Source organism: Eurytemora carolleeae, unplaced genomic scaffold, assembly GCF_000591075.1.
Source record: "Eurytemora carolleeae unplaced genomic scaffold, Eaff_2.0 scaffold459, whole genome shotgun sequence".
Classification (NCBI taxonomy): Eukaryota; Metazoa; Arthropoda; class Copepoda; order Calanoida; family Temoridae; genus Eurytemora; species Eurytemora carolleeae.
Window position 1 is genome coordinate 215,451 of NW_019396361.1, and position 21,657 is coordinate 237,107.

Here is a 21,657-nt window from a genome sequence, read left to right on the forward strand (position 1 = left end):
GTCCTCTATATTGGTGACCCCTGACTTTGAACATACAGTTAAACGCTATCCAGTTTCGTGATTTTCTTGAACTTTGAACATTAAGTGATACATCCGAGCATCATGACCGACAAGAAAGAAACTCCAACCGAGTTCGTCGCCAAAGTCTCTGTCAAGCTCCCGGATTTCTGGACAGAGGACCCCAACCTGTGGTTCCATCATGCAGAGGCGGCCTTCAGAAACGCCCAGATCCCACAGTCAATAACCAAATTCGACCACATCGTACAGAAACTTCCCCAGAAGATTATGGTCTCGGTACGCGGCCTGATCATGGGTTCTGCTGCCTCCTCAGAAACCCCTTACGAGGATTATTGTATATACATAGCTATAGCTGGACCATATTGGCTGACATTTTTTTAGGTAACCCATGCGGTACCCTACATAGGTTTAAAAAATCAACATTTTTTCATCAAAAATAGATTTTTTTTTCAGAAATCGAAATATATTTATAAAATACAATTTTTTTAGGATAATGCTGAGGCTCACTTTGACATCAAATAAATTTGCTTGTTTCAATTAAATTTGACTAGAGTAATAGACATTTTAATATAGGTGGGTAATAAATAAATAATTATAAGCAAATAATTTAAAATGGTCTACATAAAATAGGTAATATTTGACATGTTTCCACATCAAATCATAAAAAGATATCCAAAAAAGGGATGGGCCTCATTTCAAATGTTTTCAAAACGATTGTTTTCCGTTTTGAGTGTCAATTCTGGGAATCATTTTGCTATCAAAACAAAACTGGTTTTTTTTTCAAAACAATAATCTAACCTTCAGAACATCAGAGTTAAAGAATTCCTTTTCGTCATAATAATTTCACAAAAGAAATATGTTAAGAATGAAATTTTGTATTATCTAAAATCTCTGAAAAACAAATTTATAAACTTCGATGTTTTACAAACACAGAAAAAACCAATGACCAACTTAATTTGTTAGTAATTCATTTTTAAAATCATGGAAAATTGTCTCATATAAATGGGGCATGTTTTAAACTTCTGTGTTTTTGTTTACCATGTTTAACACAGTATGTTAAACTACATAAATCCTGGAACAAGATGGTTAAATTATTCTCTGAAGTAAAAAGGTCATAATTGCAATGTAATCTAAGCTAATTTTTTAACAAATTAAAAAAACATTTTCAAATTCCACTAACACATTCGCCCCCAATAAATTTAAAATTGCCCCCAAAATTTTCATCTTTTCCATAATTTGGCTTTGATTGCCCCTAATTATTAAATTGACCCAAGAAAATATAAAGTTGTCCACATTAAAAAATGCCCCCAAACATAAAAATGTCCCTTTTCCACTCACATGTTCCCCCCAAAAAATTTATTTGCACCCTGTAAAAACAACTTTTGCCCCCTTTTTTTAAATTTTCATCTTACCCAAACCTCAACTCTAAAGAATCTTTTATCTTGGACACTGATTTCTCTGAGATTGCAGCAGGAGTAACTTAAGCTAAGGTGCAGGGTGGGAAAGAGTGATTCATAGGCTTTTTTAGCAAATCTATCCATTCCACCCAGTGCCATTTTCCTCCCATGCAGTTATCCAAGGGATGAGGAAGTTTGAGCATGTCCTCAGGGCTAGGAAGTTCCTGATCAGTACAGATTTATCAGTTATTACCTTCATACAAGGATTGAAAGAAACCAGAGGAATATTTGCCCAATGGTTAGTGTGCTTGTCATTATTTGAATCTGACGATCTACAAAGTTTAGTCAAAGCTAATACTGCAGCTGATGCTCTGTTATCAGGAAAAAAGAAAAGTTCCTTACACTTAAGATGTGATGCCCCTGTAGATGGGGTCGGTTCTTCAGCCACAAAAACTAGGTTTGATTTGTAAATTTTATATTAGATCTATACTGTGAGCTCAATTTTCTTGTTGACATTTGTTTTGATATATCAAGCTGTTTATTGGAGTTTATAATGAATCTTTCATTATTCTATAATCATTTAACTTTTGTAAATACACTTTTGTTTTAAGAAAAATAAATTATCTTGGTCAATCTCTTTTAGATTGAACTGTGTCACCCTTAACCAGAGCACTGTTTTTTTGAGAAGAGGATCTAAAAGAAGTAGATTTGATTCAAGAGAGTCTGTGGCTTAGGGGTAGTTCCAATTAAGCTTTAGCAGATCATGACGAGGTTTGATAACTCTAAGATATTTTTGAGCGAGTACGTTAGCTCCTAAAACATCCTCTTTCTGTGTTTCTGATAAACACAGCTACACACAAAGGATCTTTAAAGCACATGTCAAGGCAATTGGGGAGAATCCTGAACCTGACTAAGACTTAATATATACCAGCAATTCTGGAGTGGATGCTGTACAGCAGACCTCCTATTTAGATGGTGGAAAGTCTCACTGCCATAACAAATGTTTTTAACGCAATTTGATAACCCCCAGCCAAGAGAGTTTAAGGCTGTAGAAGAAACCTCAGATTAGCTACCAGGTTCCAAGGTAATGGATAATTAAACAGCAGAGCTGTCAGAATTTGAAATACCGTGCAAAATTGGCGATAAAGTTACCATACAAGTTCTATCAAGATAATATCATTGGTCAAAGTGGTTAAGTGCAGGAAACAACTTTTGATGGTGAAAGACTCAGCACAAAACATGAAAATGAAGAACAAGAACAGGTTCAATATGTTTAAGAACGCCAAGAGCTGATCTGGTTCAATAAGAACCAGATCAGCAAAAATAAGAAATGGAGGATGAATTCAGATCACTTTTGAAGGAGAATAAGAAGGGTAAACAACTCAGAACTGTTTTGAGACAACTTTGAGGGTGAAAAACAGGACTTGATGGTTCCAGAAAGATCATTCATAAAAGACAAGTTAACATTAGCAAAAACACAAGAAAGAGTAAGGCAAATAGAAACAGAACCAGAAAAGTACCTAGAAACTTCAAAAACAGAGTTTCAGAAAACAGAATGGGGGAATATATCAATGTTATGTACAACAACAGGACCCTCAGGACCGGCGGACAGTAATAGTCCAGAATGTCAGAGCTGCCTTAATTGTCAGAAGCCTGTGCAGCCAGATCAATAGGGAATCAGCTGGTGGATAGGAACTACTTCAGGAGCTTCTATATCTGAACCTTTTCTAGATTCAAAGGAATCAGGTGGGGATGTAACTAGAGGTGTTAGGTACTTTCCCAGAGGCCTTTTCCCAAGCAGCAACTTCCCTAGGGCATTTTCCCAAGAGCCAACTTACCAAACGTGCAATTTCCCAAGCCGCAACTTCCTAAATGTGCAATTTCATAAGGGGCAACTTCCCATATGTACATTTTCCCAAGCATTAATTCCCTCTAATAATTTACTTTTTATTCTTTAAAGCAAGTAATAGCCACAGTGCTCAGCTCCCTAGGTCATCCTAGCCACAGTGCTTAGCCCCTAGCCCATCCTAGCTGCAGTGTTTTGCCCCTTGCCTAACATAGCAGCAGCATTTGGCCTTCTAGCCCATCCTACCCACAGCACTTGGCCCTTGCCCATCCTAGCTGCAGCTCTCGGCCCCCTAGCCTATCCTAGCTGCAGCACATGGACCCCTAGCCCATCATAGCCCCGGAAGGCTCAACCTAACCATAAATAATAATAAGGATCGTTTATACATTTACTAACTAACTTAACAAAAGGAGAGAAACTGAATGTAATTTTATTTAAGTTGCATATTTTCTTAAAACAAAGTTGAGAAATTCTTTTAAGAACTTAAAACTTGAATGTTCATTTAACACTTCCTTCATGGGGAAGATGCCGTTTTTCCTTAATGGGGAAGAATTCACCCTTGGGAAAATGCCTTTGGTAAAGTACCTAACACCTAACTAGAACCAGACCTGGTATAAAATATCTTCATGCCTTGGTCCCTAATTTTAGTATGGAGTCTGCCCACACCTAGGGTTGTTAATCGTTTTTGAAAACGATCGTTAAACGATCGTTTTTTGTTTTAGGAAACAAATAACAATTGTTTTAGAAAACAGTCGTTTTTTTAAAAACAATTTGTGACAGTTTTTTATACAATTTTTTTTAAAAACGATCTTTTTTGAAAATAATATCATTAATGAAGGGTTGTCATTAATGATCGTTAACGAAGGGTTGTACTTAACAATAGTCAACTAAACGACAAACTTTTTAAAAACAGTTCTTTTTGGAAAAACGATCATTTTTGAAAAAAAGAATTACATGAAGCTGTATTGAATGTTGTTTTACATGAAGTTAAAAAGTTGTGGGGTAGCTAAAACTTCTTGATATTTTCCTAAAAAACACTCACTGGTAAGTACAGATGCCCTTCAGGTCGTCATTTAGGATCGTTAACGAAGGGTTGTCGTTAACAATCGTTAACAAATCGACGATTTTTATAAAAACGATCGTTTTGAAAAACAAATCGTTTTAAAAACGACCATTTTTAAAAAACAAACTTTTTGAAAAAACGATTGTTTTAAAAAATGATTGTTTCATTGTCGTTTTCCTAACAAAACGGTCAATTTTCAAAAAAATGAAAACATTAACATCCATACCCACACCTCATGTAAAGACCAGGGAAAATCACATTATTAAATTCCCTGGCCAGAAAACTCTGGGTCCTCAACCCAAGCTACTATGCCCAGCTGCCTGACCTATTGCTGATTCTATGCCAGCATAGCCTCAGCTAGCTCTGAGAACAAGAAAGCTGGTTTAGGACCTAAGACAAACAGGCTGGTGGAAATACTAATTAGTTTCAACCATGATGTCACAGAAGAGTCAAGGTTAACATCTTCTATAAGAGCTAAGGGTTTATCTTTGAAGCTCTTCAGTATCCATTAGTTTAATTATTGCCCACCCAAGTACTAAATTCATTTTGGTTGTTTCAAATGTATTTAATAATTATGCATTGAAACCAGTGTTATTACTCTTATATCTAGAGAGCCCTTTTATTGATTTCATTAATATTAATATTATTATTATAATTATAATTATCATGAATATTGTAATTGCTGTTATTAATATCAATACCATTATATTTATATTAGCTTCAATATTATTATTATTATTATCTACATTATAAAACAAGACATTCACAATTATATGGGTTGTCTATCCCAGCTAGCCAAATTGTGCAAAAAGAGCGCAATTTAAGCGTCACTTTTTGCATTTTTACGTAAATTTTGAGTGGACGTTTTGGCTCTTTTTAAGTCATGAAAGACATAAAATCGCAAATTTATTGGTTTTAGTAGATGTAAAATTTACGTAATAATATTATACAAATTTACGCCAAAAATGTGCATTTTTATTTTCTCAACTATAAAAAATTATGCAATATTTGATGCATGCATATAAGCCATCCCTGAGTAGTTAAGGTCATCTCTCTGAACTGTTTCCTTTTATCCGTCATCCGGTCATCCGGTTCCACATAGAGATTATAGCGTCAAGCTTTATACTTATATGAGAGTTATAAAAGTTATATAAAATTCAGTGCATTTTCCTAATAAAAATGTTTTATTTAAAAATCTAACCCTGTTCAAAAGAATAATAAAAAATTTAGCATGCCCTGAAAGTTATATGCAGCAGGAATTGACTTTGTAAGTGCACATTTTAGCATACACAATTTGTATATTTTTGACTCAAAGTTCAGTTGGTATTGTTCTCTAAACAGATGGGATGGAATGGGGACAGAAAAAAGATACTCAGGGTACAAAATATACACAGACAGAAGATACTCAGGGCACAAAATACTTTCTTAGAATAAGGAAGGCAAAAATTTTTAGCATTTTTTGGTTCTTTTGTACACAAATTTCTGTACAAATGTTTTAGATAAACATTTTCGGAATATTTGTTCAGTGTTTATTTTGTTTGAAGTTTAATTTTGCAAATATTTTTTGCATATTTAAAATGGCATGGTCAAGGGCTTTAAAATAAATTAATATTTATCATTTTTTTGACGTTTTATTTTGCTAAACATTTTTGCTAATCAACTGGATTATGCAAAAACCTTTTTTAATTTTTGGAAATTTGCTAATTTTTGCATATTCTTAAAGTAAAGCACACAAGCTTCCCAATGATGTTTTATGTGTCATATTTGGACATCAAAAATGGAATTTCCCTGGGTATCTTAAGAAGATTATAAAGAGTGTGAAAGAAGGAGAAAGAGGAAGAAACAAAAGTTGAGAATGGGGGATGAAACAACAGCTTATGATTATAAATGGGCATGTCCAGCTTTTTTTCATTTTATTCCTTCATGAACAGTTCAAATTGTAGGGTTTTTTGTTAAAAGTTCAAAAGATAATTTATCAAAATTATCCTTCATTTTCCATCTATTTCTTTTCTTTTTTTCACTGAGCAAGCATTCAGTAAAATTATTAGATCTGAAAAAATTTATTATTTATTAGTACTGTTAAGCTTCTTTGACCAAAAAATTGTTCCTTCTGAAAAAAAAAAAAAACAATATTGTATTTTAAATATTTTGAAAAATTAGTTTTTTAAGTAAAATTATGTACAAAATCAAATGTTTTATTGTTTTTTTTTATAAAATGTATCATTTACTCTCAGACAAATTAGAATCAATGGAAATTTAAATTTCAAATGATTCTAATTTGTCTCAGAGTAAAATTTATTCCTTTTTAAAAAGCTGGTTTTCACCTGTGCAAGCATAAATAAAAAATTTCATTGAAATTCAGCGGGATTTTTCATTAAACACTGCATTGAAAAATCTTAGAAATGCAAGAATTGTTTTATAAAATTCACAAATTCCAATTTATATCAGCCAGTTCTCTTTCAGCATTTGACATGAACAGTCGCACTTTTATTATAAAAGTATCCAGTATCCACGACAAGATGATCTTAGGAAATATTTATGAGCCTGGAACAATTTCAAAAGCTTTTACCAAGTTCTCTTTCATTAATCAAGATGGATTAAGTTGAATCAAACTGTGCCTTATGGAAATCTGATAATTTATTCTTCTTCAAATGGTCAGATCTCCGCCAACATCAAACATAAACAGTCGCACCTCAGTCATTACTTTCCTAGTATCCATACGTCTAAATGAACGAGATTGTTTCTGCGAAATATTTGCGAGCCTGAAGGGTATGTCTTCAGATAAAAGGGATTCTGCGGTCAGCTGGAACAAGATGAATTTAACTCTTCACACCCTGTGTCAAAATATGACAACTTGAATAGCACCATTGGATTGCATTTTTCAAGGGCCTGTTAACGTTATAAGAAACAGTCCTGAACAAAAAATCAATAATTACCCCCCATACCCCCCCCCTTCAACGCCCTAGCCTAAAAAATTAAAATATTTTTGAAATTTAAAGGTGTAAACCATTGATATTTTTAAACTTTGACTATTTTCTTGCCATAACTTATAGCAAGTAATCAGTGCCTTTAGTTGCAAACTTATAATCTGTAAATTGTGTACTAGTTAATAAGTCCTGAAACATAATCTGTAAATTGTGTACTAGTTAATAAGTCCTGAAACATAATCTGTAAATTGTGTACTAGTTAATAAGTCCTGAAACAATAAATTTTAAACTCGTAAAATAGAAAATGTTCTTAAAAACATATTTATAGTGTTTGAGAGAAAAAAAACAGGGACGGGCAAGTTTAATAATGTTGCCTAGAATGAAATCAATTTTTGACTGTAATGTTTGTCTTGTCGAGAGAAGAGTTGTAAAACCATTGAAAACCTGGCGGGATTCAATGGAAACTTTCTTATTTTAAAGCAATTGCAATGATTTTAGAGTAGCGGGATTCAATGAAAATTATTGCATACAAAAAACCAGCTTTTTATAAAGGAATGAATGTTAATTTCAATTTTTTTAGAAAGATAAGGTTAATGGTATGAATTTTTTCTTAAATGTTTTTTTTATCGAAACAAATAACCTGAACGTTTTCTGACCTTGGATTTTCCGATAAAAAATGTATTTTCTCTTTAAAATGCCGTTAACGATCGTTTATTAAAATTATACCAAAACGGAAAATAGATTTTGTATAAAAGCTGTAGCATTAAATTGATCATATTCAACAGTTAATAAACCAATCTGAAAACCATATCCCACAGGAGCCTGAGAATCTCAGGTTTGCTCATATTATAATTTTTTATTTTTTATTTTGCATTTTTAATAGACATATATAATTGATAATATTATTACATACATATAGTCAGTATAGTCCGTATTACGTCACAATAACTTTAGCCAATGACAGTGCAGTATCGTAGTCACGTGGTACAGACGGAAATTACGTGACCAGTATGCTGCACTGCCATTACCTGACGTACTGGTGACGTGATACGGACTATACGGATTAAATGTAATAATATTATCAATTATATCTATTAAAAATGGAAAATGAAAATAAAAAAATTATAACAGGAGCAAACCTGAGATTTTCTGGTTGCTGTTAGGTGTAGGCGTTTTCAGATTGGTTGCGTATTTGTTGAATATGATGTATATAATACTACAACTTTTATACAAAATCTGACATATGTCCGTTCTGGTATAATTTTGACACAGTTTTATATCAATTTCTCGAGACAGGAACATAAGATAGATGTCTTATAGGTAACGTTCAAAACCTGAAATTCTCAGGTTTTATCCTATACCCCCTTTCATTTTTTCTTTACAGTCCCTTTAAAAGTGTTGAATTCTGATAACTCCGATATATTTTCTTGCAGTAGAAATGCGAAAGTCACTTTTGTAGAGAAATCACACGAGAAAATAATAAGTTTAAAAAATCATAAATATGATGTCTATAAATTCATACTTCATCAGACTAACCTTTTAAGGTTGTCGTTCTGGCCTTGTAATCTATGCATGGAGGGTCACTTGAAAATACGCTTACAGTCCCTTTAATCTAAAAAAAGGAAGATTAATGAATGGTTTTAGATATCACTATTAACTCAGTGTTAAGTTTTTAATGGTATTCCTTCGAGAAACATTATATTTTGTAGATACAATAATAATATACATTACATTAACATCTTAAAAAGTCCTGTGAGTCCTACCTTTAGAAACCTTTTTTACCCATTAAAAGTAGATTTTTTTCGTATTTATTAAGATATACTTAAGATATATTTGGGGCTGTGTATTTCAAATTCATTTTCAGGTATTTCAGGCCTTTCTTATTTTGAATAAATTTTGAATGAGAGAAGAAAAAATAACTGAAAATACTCCGATACAGACTGCAGGATGCACTTCGATGCAGATAGTTTTACGTGGAATGATAATTTATAATTAACATATTAGTTAATTTAGAGCGTTTTTAATTAGTTTCTATAACTAAAAACTTATGTTTAATAATCGGTAAAATTGTTGCTTAAACATTTTTCTGTTGATGTTGGTCCACATTTTTAGACAAAATATTTTGGCTTGGTTTGGTTTTACCCTTTTCAATTACCGAGATTTTTTCTGTTATAAAGATTTATCGCATTTTGAAATTTTTTAAATTGATAAAAATATTTTTTTTTCTCTTAGCAACTAAAAAAACAATTAAAAAACTACCTTGACAAAAAAGATTAATCAGAGGTTACAGAGACGTAGACATGATTAATCAGAGGTTAAAGAGACAGTAGACATGATTAATCAGAGGTTAAAGAGACTGTAGACATGATTAATCAGAGGTTAAAGAGACTGTAGACATGATTAATCAGAGGTTAAAGAGACTGTAGACGTGATTAATCAGAGGTTAAAGAGACTGTAGGTATGATTAATCAGAGATTTAAGAGACTGTAGGTATGATTAATCAGAGATTAAAGAGACTGTAGGTATGAGTTCAAGTAACACTTTATTTAAAAATTGTCATGTCCGATACTTATTTAACTTAACTCTATCCTAGTAGTAATGAAGTTGCCATGATAGTCGCTTTATCTTTTTAAAGTGTTCAATTCTTACACAATCTCCTTCATTGTCTCTGCAGCATGAATCTGCAAGTCAATTTTACAGTGAGACCATGCAATTGATAATAAACTTTTGCTAAGCTGAAAAATAGGATATCTCATTTTTTCAAAATTCCAAATTTTTTTTTTTCAAGATTCCAAGGGCAACGCCGGGCACTTTAGCAAGTTTAACATAAATATAAACCTTGACTCATCTCATTCAGTTTCATATGTTCTGCTTTTTTATAACGACCAAAATCTTATATTTGGAAATTAATTACTAAAAACCTGAACAGTTTTAACATATCCTTAAATATGCAAATATATTTTTCTTTCAAAATTGAGCAAAATGCTAAAATTTTAATAATGTAAGTATGAAGAAAATGTTAAAAACAGGAGAAAACTTAATAATCTAATTACTTTCCACTCTCATCTTGCATTTATTAACAGACGGGGGGGGGGGGGGGTAAATGTAAACTAGAACTAAAAAGAGGGAAGAAAAGAGAGAAAACAAATCATAACTTTAGTTGAGAAAAGACTAAATAATCAAAGTAAAATAAGAATATCTGGGTTTACAACCATCAATTTCGAATTTGATTTATTTATATTTCGATATCAACTCTCAGTCGTGATATATATTCTTTTATGAAACTATTGTTTAATTTATCATTCTTCCTCACTTCATCGTGAATTTCATCATGAAATTGAAATCTACTTTATATTTTGACTTCTGCTTTGTTTTAAGATTATTTGACCTAGAAATAACCATTGAAATAAGACAAGTACACAAACGTTTCATAACACTATTATTTTGTTACAACGTGCTAAAATTTTTGGATTTTATTTTTCTCTATATCTCGAAGGTTCCCGATAAAGAGAAAATTTCTGTCCAAAAACTTAATAAGACTGCGAACCAAAATAACAGTGTTATAAATAGTTATTCTTTAACCTGCAGCTTCTCCTCAACAATTCTAAACTATCAAATGGGAAAATAGTTATTCTTTAACCTGCAGCTTCTCCTCAACAATTCTAAACTATCAAATGGGAAAATAAATGAAAAATCCTTTTAGCCCAGTTATTAAGAAAGAATGTAGAAAAAACTTAATTCATTCCGCTGAATTGAGGAAATCAACAATTTTTGGTTAAAATCATCAAAAGTTTAGGGACAAATTCGTCAGTTGATGATATACAATTTGGCATTCACTCCCCCCCCCCCCCCCCTTATCTTAAGAAACATTTAATACAACCCTGCTTTAATTAAAACATTTTTTAAGCCTGAGCGAAGTAATAAAAATAAAATAATTATATTAATTTTTAAATTGCCTTTGAAGCTTTAACTAAAGAGTTTAAAATTGTTTAAAATTGTTCTAAAATGTTTCAGAAAATGTATAAACAAAATGGTTACAGGAAACCCCTAGGCCAGAGAACAAGAACAAAATCTTTAGGCAAAATATAAATAATTGATTTTTTTTTCAGAATTTAGCAAATTTTTAAAAATGATTTGAAGACAAATTTTTTAAAGATGTTTATTAGCTATCTTAATTTTTAATGTTCTTTATGACTATTTTTTTTAATGAAAGGGACTACAAGCGTAATTTTCAGTAACCCTCATTGGAACAATGAAATTGCACGATTCACAACGATGCCCCTTAAAACTTTGTCTAAAAAGAATCAGTATTTAAAACTTTGAAAACTGATTATTTTTTAATTGTAGATTCTCCACAAAAGTATAAGGTATAAAAAATAAACAGTTTAAAGCCTAGAAAAACGAAAATATTTTCCACAAAATTGAACAGATAAAGATTAAGATTATCGTTGTGTGTGTGTTTTGTTTTCGGAAAAAAACGTTCGTTTTTTAAAAACGACCCACTCGTTCTGAACTTTTAGAAAACTAATAACGATCGTTTTTGAAAACGATCTTTTAAAAAAACTATTGTTTTTGAAATTTTTTTTAATGATAAATATGTTATCGATCGTTAACAAAAGGTCGTCGTTAACGATCGTTAACGAAGGGTTGTAGTTAACGATCCTTAACGAAACGACGAACTTTATAAAAACTGTCGTTTTTGAAAAAACGATCGTTTTGAAAAAAAATTACATGCAACTTTATCGAATTTCGTCTTATATGAAGATAAAAAGCTAAAACTTCTTGATATTTTCTTTAAAACTGCTCAATGATAAGTACCGATGCCTTCAGGGCGATTTCCTCTCTCCTACTCTCTACGTTATAGATCGTTAACGAAGGGTCGTCGCTAACGATCGTTAACGAAACGGCGAGCTTTATAAAAACGATCATTTTGCAAAACGATCGTTTTAAAAAAAAAATTTTCATTTTTTGTCGTCTTTTCATAACTAATCGATCGTTTTTCAAAAAAATGAAAACGTTAACATCCCTAGTGGAAATCGAGAAAAATGCTTGATCTTGATCTATTGTTAATCTAAAGATTAATTTAATCTTTAATCGATATCCCATGAACAACCAATCAGAAGGCAGAGAATTTTGCGTTCAACCAATGGGCGAACAGAGAAATTGCGGACATCCAACGTCAAGTGATCAAGCAGATTCTTCTTAAAATTTAAAAGTGTCCACTGTACATATCGAGATTAGGTGATCGGGATTTATGGGTATCGATGCACAATAGTTTCATCTCTGGAAACAAGGAAAATTATTGGTTATTTTGCATTATTTTATGATCATATTTGATATCAAAGTTTCAAAGTATTAGAACTTTTAACTTCCTTTTTTTCTATCCACCTTGTTAGTTAACATTTAGAGAAAGTTGAACTTTTTTTTAGATAAATGAGCATCTCAATTAAGATTAAGTGACAGCATATTGAAACTATTTAGATTCATTATGAAATAACAAAAGCAATAACTCCTTTTACAAAATATGATCGACTGTCTATTTTTGAAAATTTAAATATATATAGCAATTTGTCTTCTCTGTGTGTCTGAATTTTGATCCAATATTTGTCAAACCGGTTTAACTGATTTGAAATAGGAAATCCACCAGTGAAAACAAGGAAATCTGCGAAATTTTTCATTGTTTATCTTTTTTGAATATTTATCAGAAATTAGTAAACATATCTAACAGATTGAAACAAGGGTAAAATTATTTTATATTTTCATTTATTTTAAGGATAAAAAAATGTTGCTCATTTGAAAGTCCCCTTGTAATGATTTCAATTTAAAATGAGAATTTTATTTTACAATTCAAATTTTTTATTCAAAATACGGAAACAGCGCGTACTTAAATTTATATACAGTGATAATTATAAAACAATAGAAAGAAAGATTGAAGACGATAAGCTGCTGTTTACTGTGTATACAAATCTCTAAATGAGAGCAGTTATCTGTACATTTTGACGTAAAACGAATCTATTTTGATATCACATGGTCCGAAACAAGAAGGGGTAGCTAGGATCCAGACTGAAACGCCATGATATCTCAAATCTAAAAGTTACCACAATGGATAATGATATCCAGCATTGTAGATAAGTGCTTTTTCACAAAAAGTTCACAATTAGATTTTCTAGAATAAATATCACGCCAAACTAAAGTAAAATGAACGTAAGATCGAAATCTTTTATGTTTTAAAACATACCTCCTCTTCTTGAAGAGATATTGATAAGAGCAAACATGTTTTTAATTCATAATATTTATTCAAATAAATTTGCTTTGCTCATAATTGTACCTAAAATCAGAACTAGAGGAGCAACAATGTCACAAAGTCGTGCTAGTAATGTCAGCTGAATTTGACCCTCTCCTCCTAGTTTGTGCAGTGATGTAACATGATATATAACTAAAAAGCGGGCTTAAAGTAAATTAAACAGGGTTCCAGGGAGTTGTCCCATTTAGATTTAAACTAAAGATTTTAAATTCTGAAACATTTCAGGAAATTAGATTGTATGAACTTTACTACATGTGTTCTTAGTACAGCGCGATAAAGAATGCATACATATATATGTACATGCAAGATAGAGCAAAATAGACATTTATGAATTGTTCGCGAAAAATGAAAGGGGAGTAGGCTTACGGCGAAAAATAAGCGCTTTTGATCGTTGCTAATATTACTTCTATCTGTTGCGTCTATTAGAAGAAAATTGTTAAAAACGACTCATACCGAAGAACATAGCGTCCATACAAATTCAGAAAGTTGCAACATTCAACTCGAATCGTAAAAAATCAATTTAATTAATCCAAACAAATCATTCAGATGTTACAACCAATAATGATCGATAATTTTTCGACGCTGAAGTATGTTGGGCTGAAAATGGAAGACCTATTATCAGTCTATAAAACCTATATCAGATGTAATGTCGAGTACTGTTGTGTTGTATGTCACTCTTCTCTCACAGTTCCCCAAAACAATTCCCTTGAACGGATACAGAGAGTTTGCCTAAACATTATTCTAGGCAAAGATTATGTTGGATATATAAGTGCATTGGAGTCCTGTGAACTGGAGACCCTGGAGTCAAGAAGAGACAAGCTATCCCTCTCTTTCGCAAAGAAATGTATTAAATCTTCTAAACATCGTCATCTCTTCCCTGCTGCATTTCACCCACATGAACATCAACTACGCCACCAGGAGCAGTATCATGTCAATCATGCCAGGACAGAAAAATATAGAAAATCTGCTATTCCATATATTCCGAGACTGCTTAACCAATAATTTATTTGTAATATTATTATTTGTGAATGATAATTATTATTTGATTTTATCTCAATAAATCATTATTTTTTTGTTTTTATTTATTTATTTAATCTCGATATCCAATGTGAGCATTTGTTTTCTAGGATCATTGCTTGATCCCAAAACAAATATTATCTCTGCAGGGTATGACCATCACGGGATATAGAAGAGGGATCAAATTAATCCGTAGAAAGATGGAGATCAATGCCGAGATTCACAACATCCAAAGTCCACTAACGAGTTATGTGCTGAATTTGTTCTCAAATAAATCATACTTTTCTAAAATAATATATTACTCAATGTTCATGAAAAAGATTTTTAATCAAGATATTGTCACAAATAATGGAGAACTTATAATTGCTTTTCAGCTTTTGAAACAACATTTCCGCTGCAGAGCTTAGTGACTATAATTGAAAGGTTTTTAAGGATCCTTTAAAAACAATATTTGTCAAAATTCTTGAATATACAAAAAAAATATTTATTCAAAAAACCGTTCTGGAATAGCAAAGTAAGAAAGTAAAAAAGTGCTTTTAAAATTACATTCTTTTCAATATCAGCAGAATTTTGTAGACAATGTGACCCAACAAAATCCTGATATTTCGACTGAACAATAATTTCAATATTTTGACTGATATCAGGGAATGTTTTGGCTCCAGGTTCTCCTAGCACCAGAGGGATTAATTCTCACAGGTTAATATCTCAAGTACATCGGGTAAATATCTCTAGTACATCGGTCAAATATCTCAAGAACACCGGGCAAATATCTGAAGTACATCGGGCAAATAACTGAAGTACATCGGGCAAATATCTTAAGTACATCAGGCAAATATCTCAAGTACATCGGTAAAATATCTTAAGAACATCGTTCAAATATCTCAAGAACGCCGTTCAAATATCACTAGTACATAGTGCAAATATCTCAAGAACACCGTTCAAATATCTTAAAAACATCGTTCAAATATAAATTCGGTGCAATGGTGATGGACCAAACCTCTGTATGAGTAAAAAAAAATAGATGTTAGTTCCACATTTCTGTCTGGGTTGACCCTCGTCAGTTTTTGAGAGTGTTTCTGTCAGGAAGATTAAAAATAATTTCATTTCATCAAAAAAAGTTGCCAATTTGTCATATATAGCCTAGCTCTAAATAAAGTCGTACTGTATGAGTAGCATTTGATTGAAAAATAATCGAAAATGTAGTTTGTGTAAAGTTTTAAAATTTTCAATCCTTAAATTCAAATATCTTTTTTATTCATCACCATCTTTTCTTATTAAATTCAAAATAATTGGTTAAATTCTAAAATAAATATATTAGCTAACATCTGTGTGTCTGCTTTTATGTGGTTTGGATCTTTCATCAAACGTAAAACCTGAGTCTGAATTTATTTTACGTAGAAAATTTATTCCTACTTTAAAAATTCTATATTTTCAAGCGAAAATCTTTTGCAAATTTGAATACATTTTGCAGAAATATGAATTTATAAAATTAAATATGAACACAGAAGCTAAAATTTGTCCTTTTTACATTTTATGATGAAAAGAAAGGATTTGACCAGAAAGAATAATAGAATTTAAAATAGGTCAGTCTTTCAACCACTTGCTGCTAGATTTTCATTATAAAGAATTGTGCACAATTGAACGTGAAGGGGGACCTACTTTGATCTATTGTGCTGGGGAAAATGTTTAGAATTCTAAAAACTCGTTTTTAATCGTTGATCCATTTGTAAACATTTTCGTTCGGACGAAAATTTTTTCTTTCAATAAACTTAAAGTTTTTGTTCATTGTGAAACCAAAATTTTACCTTTCGTTTACAACTACTGTTAATTTTAAAGCTTTTTAAAAATCCATACCCTAGGCTCTGAGGTCATTTTAATCATTAACTGTTTGATCGTTCATTGGTAGATGATGTTCCAATCTGGGGATCGATTGTTCTTGTGATCGTAAAATTTTGGGAGATATTTGCTTGAAGATTATAAATACATTTTAGAATCAACTTGATTAAAGTCGATTATCACTTTATTTTTCTTTCTTAGAAGAACAAAGATTTATTTCTCTTTTAAGAGACCTCAAGACATTGGATGTTTATATTTGTTTTTGAAATTGTATTTTGTCCAATATTTTCATTTCGATGAACATAATAAAAAAATAAAAATAAATGTTTAGCTGAATTGTTATGATTAATATCTTTTGTAAGATAAAATATTTCACAGTTTAAGAGAAAAAAACTTTTTGCAAGTCAAATACAAGTTTTCATGTTTTTTGTTATTTGAAGAGCTAATTAAAGAAAAATGTGATATATTGTTAATAAGTGAGCAGTTCAAACTTAAGAAGCTATGAAATTAAATATTTGAAAACAAGGCCCATCTTTTTATCTTTTTACACGTGTTTAGAAGCTTGAGTGTGTGCAATGAAGAAAGTCCCAGGTAGGTTTTTCTTCTCTCTATCGCTCGTTTAAAATGTGTTTTTTAAATAAGAAGATGGGATGACTCTTGAATTGTAGATATCAAGATCAGTACTTGAACTCGATCTTTTGTTAATCTGCAGATTAATTAATCTTTATTCAATATCCCTCATGGTAATCGTAACCTGACTGAAAAGAAAAAACGAAAAATGTAAAAAATGTATTAGAATTTTTTAAAACCAGAAACAAAACAAAAAATTTTTTTTTATGACGTCCAATCGAATAAGATACAGAAAAGATTAAAAAGTTTATATCTGGAAAAATTGTATACAAAGAAATAAGCATATTTTATGTGTTTGAAACCATGATAATCGACAGGAGGAATGAGTTTTTATTAAACAGATTCTTTGCTCAAAATGGCTTATTTTTGGTCAGACTGCATCCTGCAACAATAATTGGTAGACATTGTATCATTGAATCCGTCGGTAAATAATATTCCTTTGTTAAGAGCTCTGGTTTTAAAATGGACCTGTATACATACCTTTTGTAGATGACCAGAGGCCGAATTTAAAGAATTTGAGCCGCGGCTTAATTTTAAGCCCATCTTTTTATAAATTAAATAATTATGTTTGATTATAGAGTTGTATAGGATTCCTCCTCTGACCCTGAATAAAAAGTATTGAACAAAATATTTGCGTTCAATTATTTTTTTTTTGGTTACTTGTAGGGTTTCCTTAACATGCTCTATCCGAGAAACTTGATACCCCTCTTCTGGCAATATTCAATTCATACCAGCATCAAATATCTAAAACAAAAAAGATTTTAATAAAATGAAAATGAAAGTGGAAAAGAAAAAATGATCAAATGAAAGGAGGGATACAATGATAACCAAAAAACTCTAAAATAGAATGGAGACTTTTAGATCAAGTTAATACATTAAATGTTCCAATGAACAAGAGGCACAGCAATTGTGCAGTGTAAACAGACCCATTTCACTTAATTAGTGATTTAAATAAGCATTTTACTTTGTTTCGATTCCTCAAATACAATTAATAATGTCGTCTTTCTATTGCTTTCCGGTTCTTAGAAAAAAGAATAAAATGGAAAGGATATGATAAAAAAAAACAATTAAAGAAATGAAAAAGGAAGAAAAAAAGCGAAAAAGGAAAAAAGCAAAGAAAAATATTTAGAATTAAAAAAAAAATTTAAAACGAATAAAGATAAAACTAAGCAAATAAATCGAAAATGTAAACAAGTGGAAAAAAAGAAAAGAAAAACACGGGACAAGAGCATTAGATATTTTGGAAAATATCTTAAAGGGTTTTCAGGTAGATATTCTTTAAGGTGCCCTCTGGGTCCTTGATTTATGTTACAGGAATAAATTAAACATTTTAATCTGATTTATTTCCTACTTTTTAGTTAAAAAAAAATAATGTTGGCTAATTCCGTTTCATATTTCTTTACTTTATTTCGTTCCCACCCTAGATAAATTAGACTAGATACCTCATGTCGTCTTCACCATACTGGAGTGTTTCAGCTGAAATTGAAAATATGAATTTACCTCTGAATTGTCCAAGTCCAAAAAGATTATATTAAGTACAATAGGTGGCAACAGAGAAATGAACCAATTATACACAACGTCACAAGTGTCAAATACAACAAGGAAAACAAAATTGTCATTGTCATTAGTTGACATGTTTTCCAAGATTTAATAAATTTATCACTATTATTGATAATTTTGTCAGACACAAAAACCAAATTGACACTTGTGACGTAAGAATACAGCCGTACTGAAAGTGTGCAAATTCTACGTTGCCATCTATTGTGCTAGAATCTATTTGGCTATGTCCCAGTCCATACAGACAGTACATTGAATAAGAAGAGTTGCGGCAAGCGTTTTGTTTTGTATAGAGGACTAGTATCAATATATACTATTCAGAATGGCAAGATGCTGATCAGTTAAAAATTGTTTCTTTAAAATTTACCCCGAGAAGTAAAACATATTCAATGACCTTTTTGTATGACGCGTTCATTACGTACAGTGGGTTGTACAATTTTCAGCTTTATAGCCTCCATAAACAATCTATTCTAATGTATCTTGGGCTACGACCTTTCTTCTGCACCCGGTGTATAATTAATCTAGTTATATCTACATATTTTCCTTGGTAAAATCAGTAATTTTTTTCATAAAGAAAAAAATTAAAAAAACATTTTAGATAAAAATCAGATGCATAAATATAGTAAACAATTAACTTAAAATGTCAAAATTAGGGAAACAGTATAGAATTTGTTTTAAACTTTTAGCATTTTAACATTGTAGACTTTTAAGGGTTAATGCATAAGTGAAGTAAAAACTAACTTTTAAAGACGAAAAGTTTGATAATTTCAAAGATTAATTGTGAACACTTTGAAAACTTTAAACTCTAAATTGAGTCTTTTTGACAAACTCTGAATTTCGAATACCTAAATCTTTGCAACCCTACCACGTAGACCTTAAATTTCAAACTATGAATTCTGTTAGATCAAATAATCTTAGTTTGAAATATCAAAGGTATACACAATCTGGTTGCTAAGATATAAGAATGAGATAAATTGAGTTTGTGGACAAGAGCCCATTTTTAATGCAGGACAGGTAAAAAAGTCTATTTTAGCAAAGGCCGATCAGCTGCAGGGTCAACTAGGCCGAGCAGGAAAGCCTCTGTATCAAGTCTTGGAGAACATCTTTCTACACTTATGTCTATGTCGACACAGGTATTATAGCTTTTTATGTTTAACCCAGGTCCACCGAGGGGATTTCATTGTGTTTACGATAGAAAGCTTTAAAAAATGTATCATAAAATCATTAAAAAACTTACAAAAATGAGTTTCCGCTTTATTGAACACCACTGAATTTCTCTCTCGGCGCAAAAAGGGTTAAAGGGAGTGACTGGCAAGCAAAACATTGTAATTGAGCTGAGAGTGCTGTTTAGTGGAGAAATTGTTCAAAATTTATTTGAGACCTATGAGAAGTTTTTACGGTTTATAATTGTTCAGCAAGAGCGCAAATTCAATCTTTAAAATAAGATCGCTTTAAAATTGACTTGCTGTTTTTTGCCACATTCTTCTTAGGTAAAAGTGGCAACAATCGTTTCATAATATTATTATTATTATGAACCTTCCTTATTTTATTAAATAATATGGTAAATTAGAGGAAAAACAACAAAAAATAATCCTATGATATTGATACATGTATTTATAAAATGTTTACTTGATAATATTTCCCAAATAAATATTTATTCATCTGTCTGCATAATTGAATATTAATATACTTTCATGTTGTTTTTGTACAATTAACGGTTATATAATTGTTTATATATAGTGTACTGTGCTTCTCAAGATTGCCTCAAGAAACCGGATATGAACTATTTTTAATTTATAACAATTAACATATTGATTTCTATAAAAGGTGATTTTGAAAACATATAGTTTGATTTTCACGATGAAATAATCTACTTAATCCCACCTGGTTTAACATTGTCCTTAGGTACTTTTTTATGCCAACCTGTATCTTGTATCTACAATTTTATTTATCCCACGATGTATATTCACAGTATGAACTATTCTTGATCGCAGTCTGAATATTGTATAACGTATGTACTGTTCTTGGACCCCCCCCCCCCCATGTCAGTGTATACAGTGTAACCCTAGATATGTGCTTCTCTTGATTTATATCTTTTTTGATCCCACCCTGTCTGTATATTGTAAACCCCTACGTATGTACTTTTCTTGACTTCACCCTTTATAACATTATAACATATGCTTTTTTATCCCACCCTGTATAACCACAAATATGTAAGGTTCTTTATCCCACACTGCATATAGTGAATATCGTATACCCCTGGGTATTTACTTTTCTTGCCCCATCCTACAATCCTAGGTATACGCTCTGATATCCCACCCTGTATAGTACCTTTCTTTATCTCACCCTTTATCCTAAGTGTGCACTTTTCTTGATCCCACTCTTAACCCTTAGTTTACAAATATATTGAATCCACCTTGTACCCTAGGTATGTAGTTTTCTTGATCCCACCCTGTACCCTAGGTATGTAGTTTTCTTGATCCCACCCTGTACCCTAGGTATGTAGTTTTCTTGATCCCACCCTGTACCCCAGGTGTTCAAATTTCTTGATCCCGCCATGTACTCCAAATAAGCACTTTTCTTGATCCCACTCTGTACCCTAGGTATGTGCTACCCTAGGAGAGAAGGTGTCCAGTAGACGCCAATCCTTGACTCCAAATGATATTTCTGACAATATTATCACTAACATCAAATCTTCAATGAAAGAAAGGTAATCAGAGATATTTTTATTGTTGCCGGAGGTCTGGTCATTGTTAAAATTATCTGAAGAACATTTGGTTTTAGAATTGTTCAAATTAGGTTTTTAAATTGTTGAATAGGACTGGATAATGGACATCTTTAGAACTATACCTGAACATCGTCTTCAATGTCCAGACCTATTCAACGATTTCAAAACCTAGTTGTAAGATTGTACATTTTTTAAAAGGTTTGGGCATCGTTAAAACCATGTATTTTAATGTTTAAACTATGTTTTTGCATAGTTAAAACTATGTTTTGCATAGGTAAAACTATGTTTTTGCATCGTTAAAACTATGCATTTACATCGTTAAATCTATGTCTTA

At 31.3% G+C, this 21,657-nt stretch overlaps 1 protein-coding gene across 1 annotated transcript; it reads left to right on the top strand.

Moving 5' to 3' along the window:
- The first annotated feature begins 102 nt into the window (after positions 1–102).
- On the top strand, positions 103–21,309 carry LOC111701727 (uncharacterized). The gene is made up of 5 exons (XM_023473136.1): positions 103–352; positions 15,217–15,268; positions 16,967–16,999; positions 19,629–19,728; positions 21,199–21,309. The coding sequence occupies exons 1-5, from the start codon at positions 103–105 to the stop codon at positions 21,307–21,309; spliced, it is 546 nt and encodes a 181-aa protein (XP_023328904.1).
- Positions 21,310–21,657: the final 348 nt, after the last annotated feature.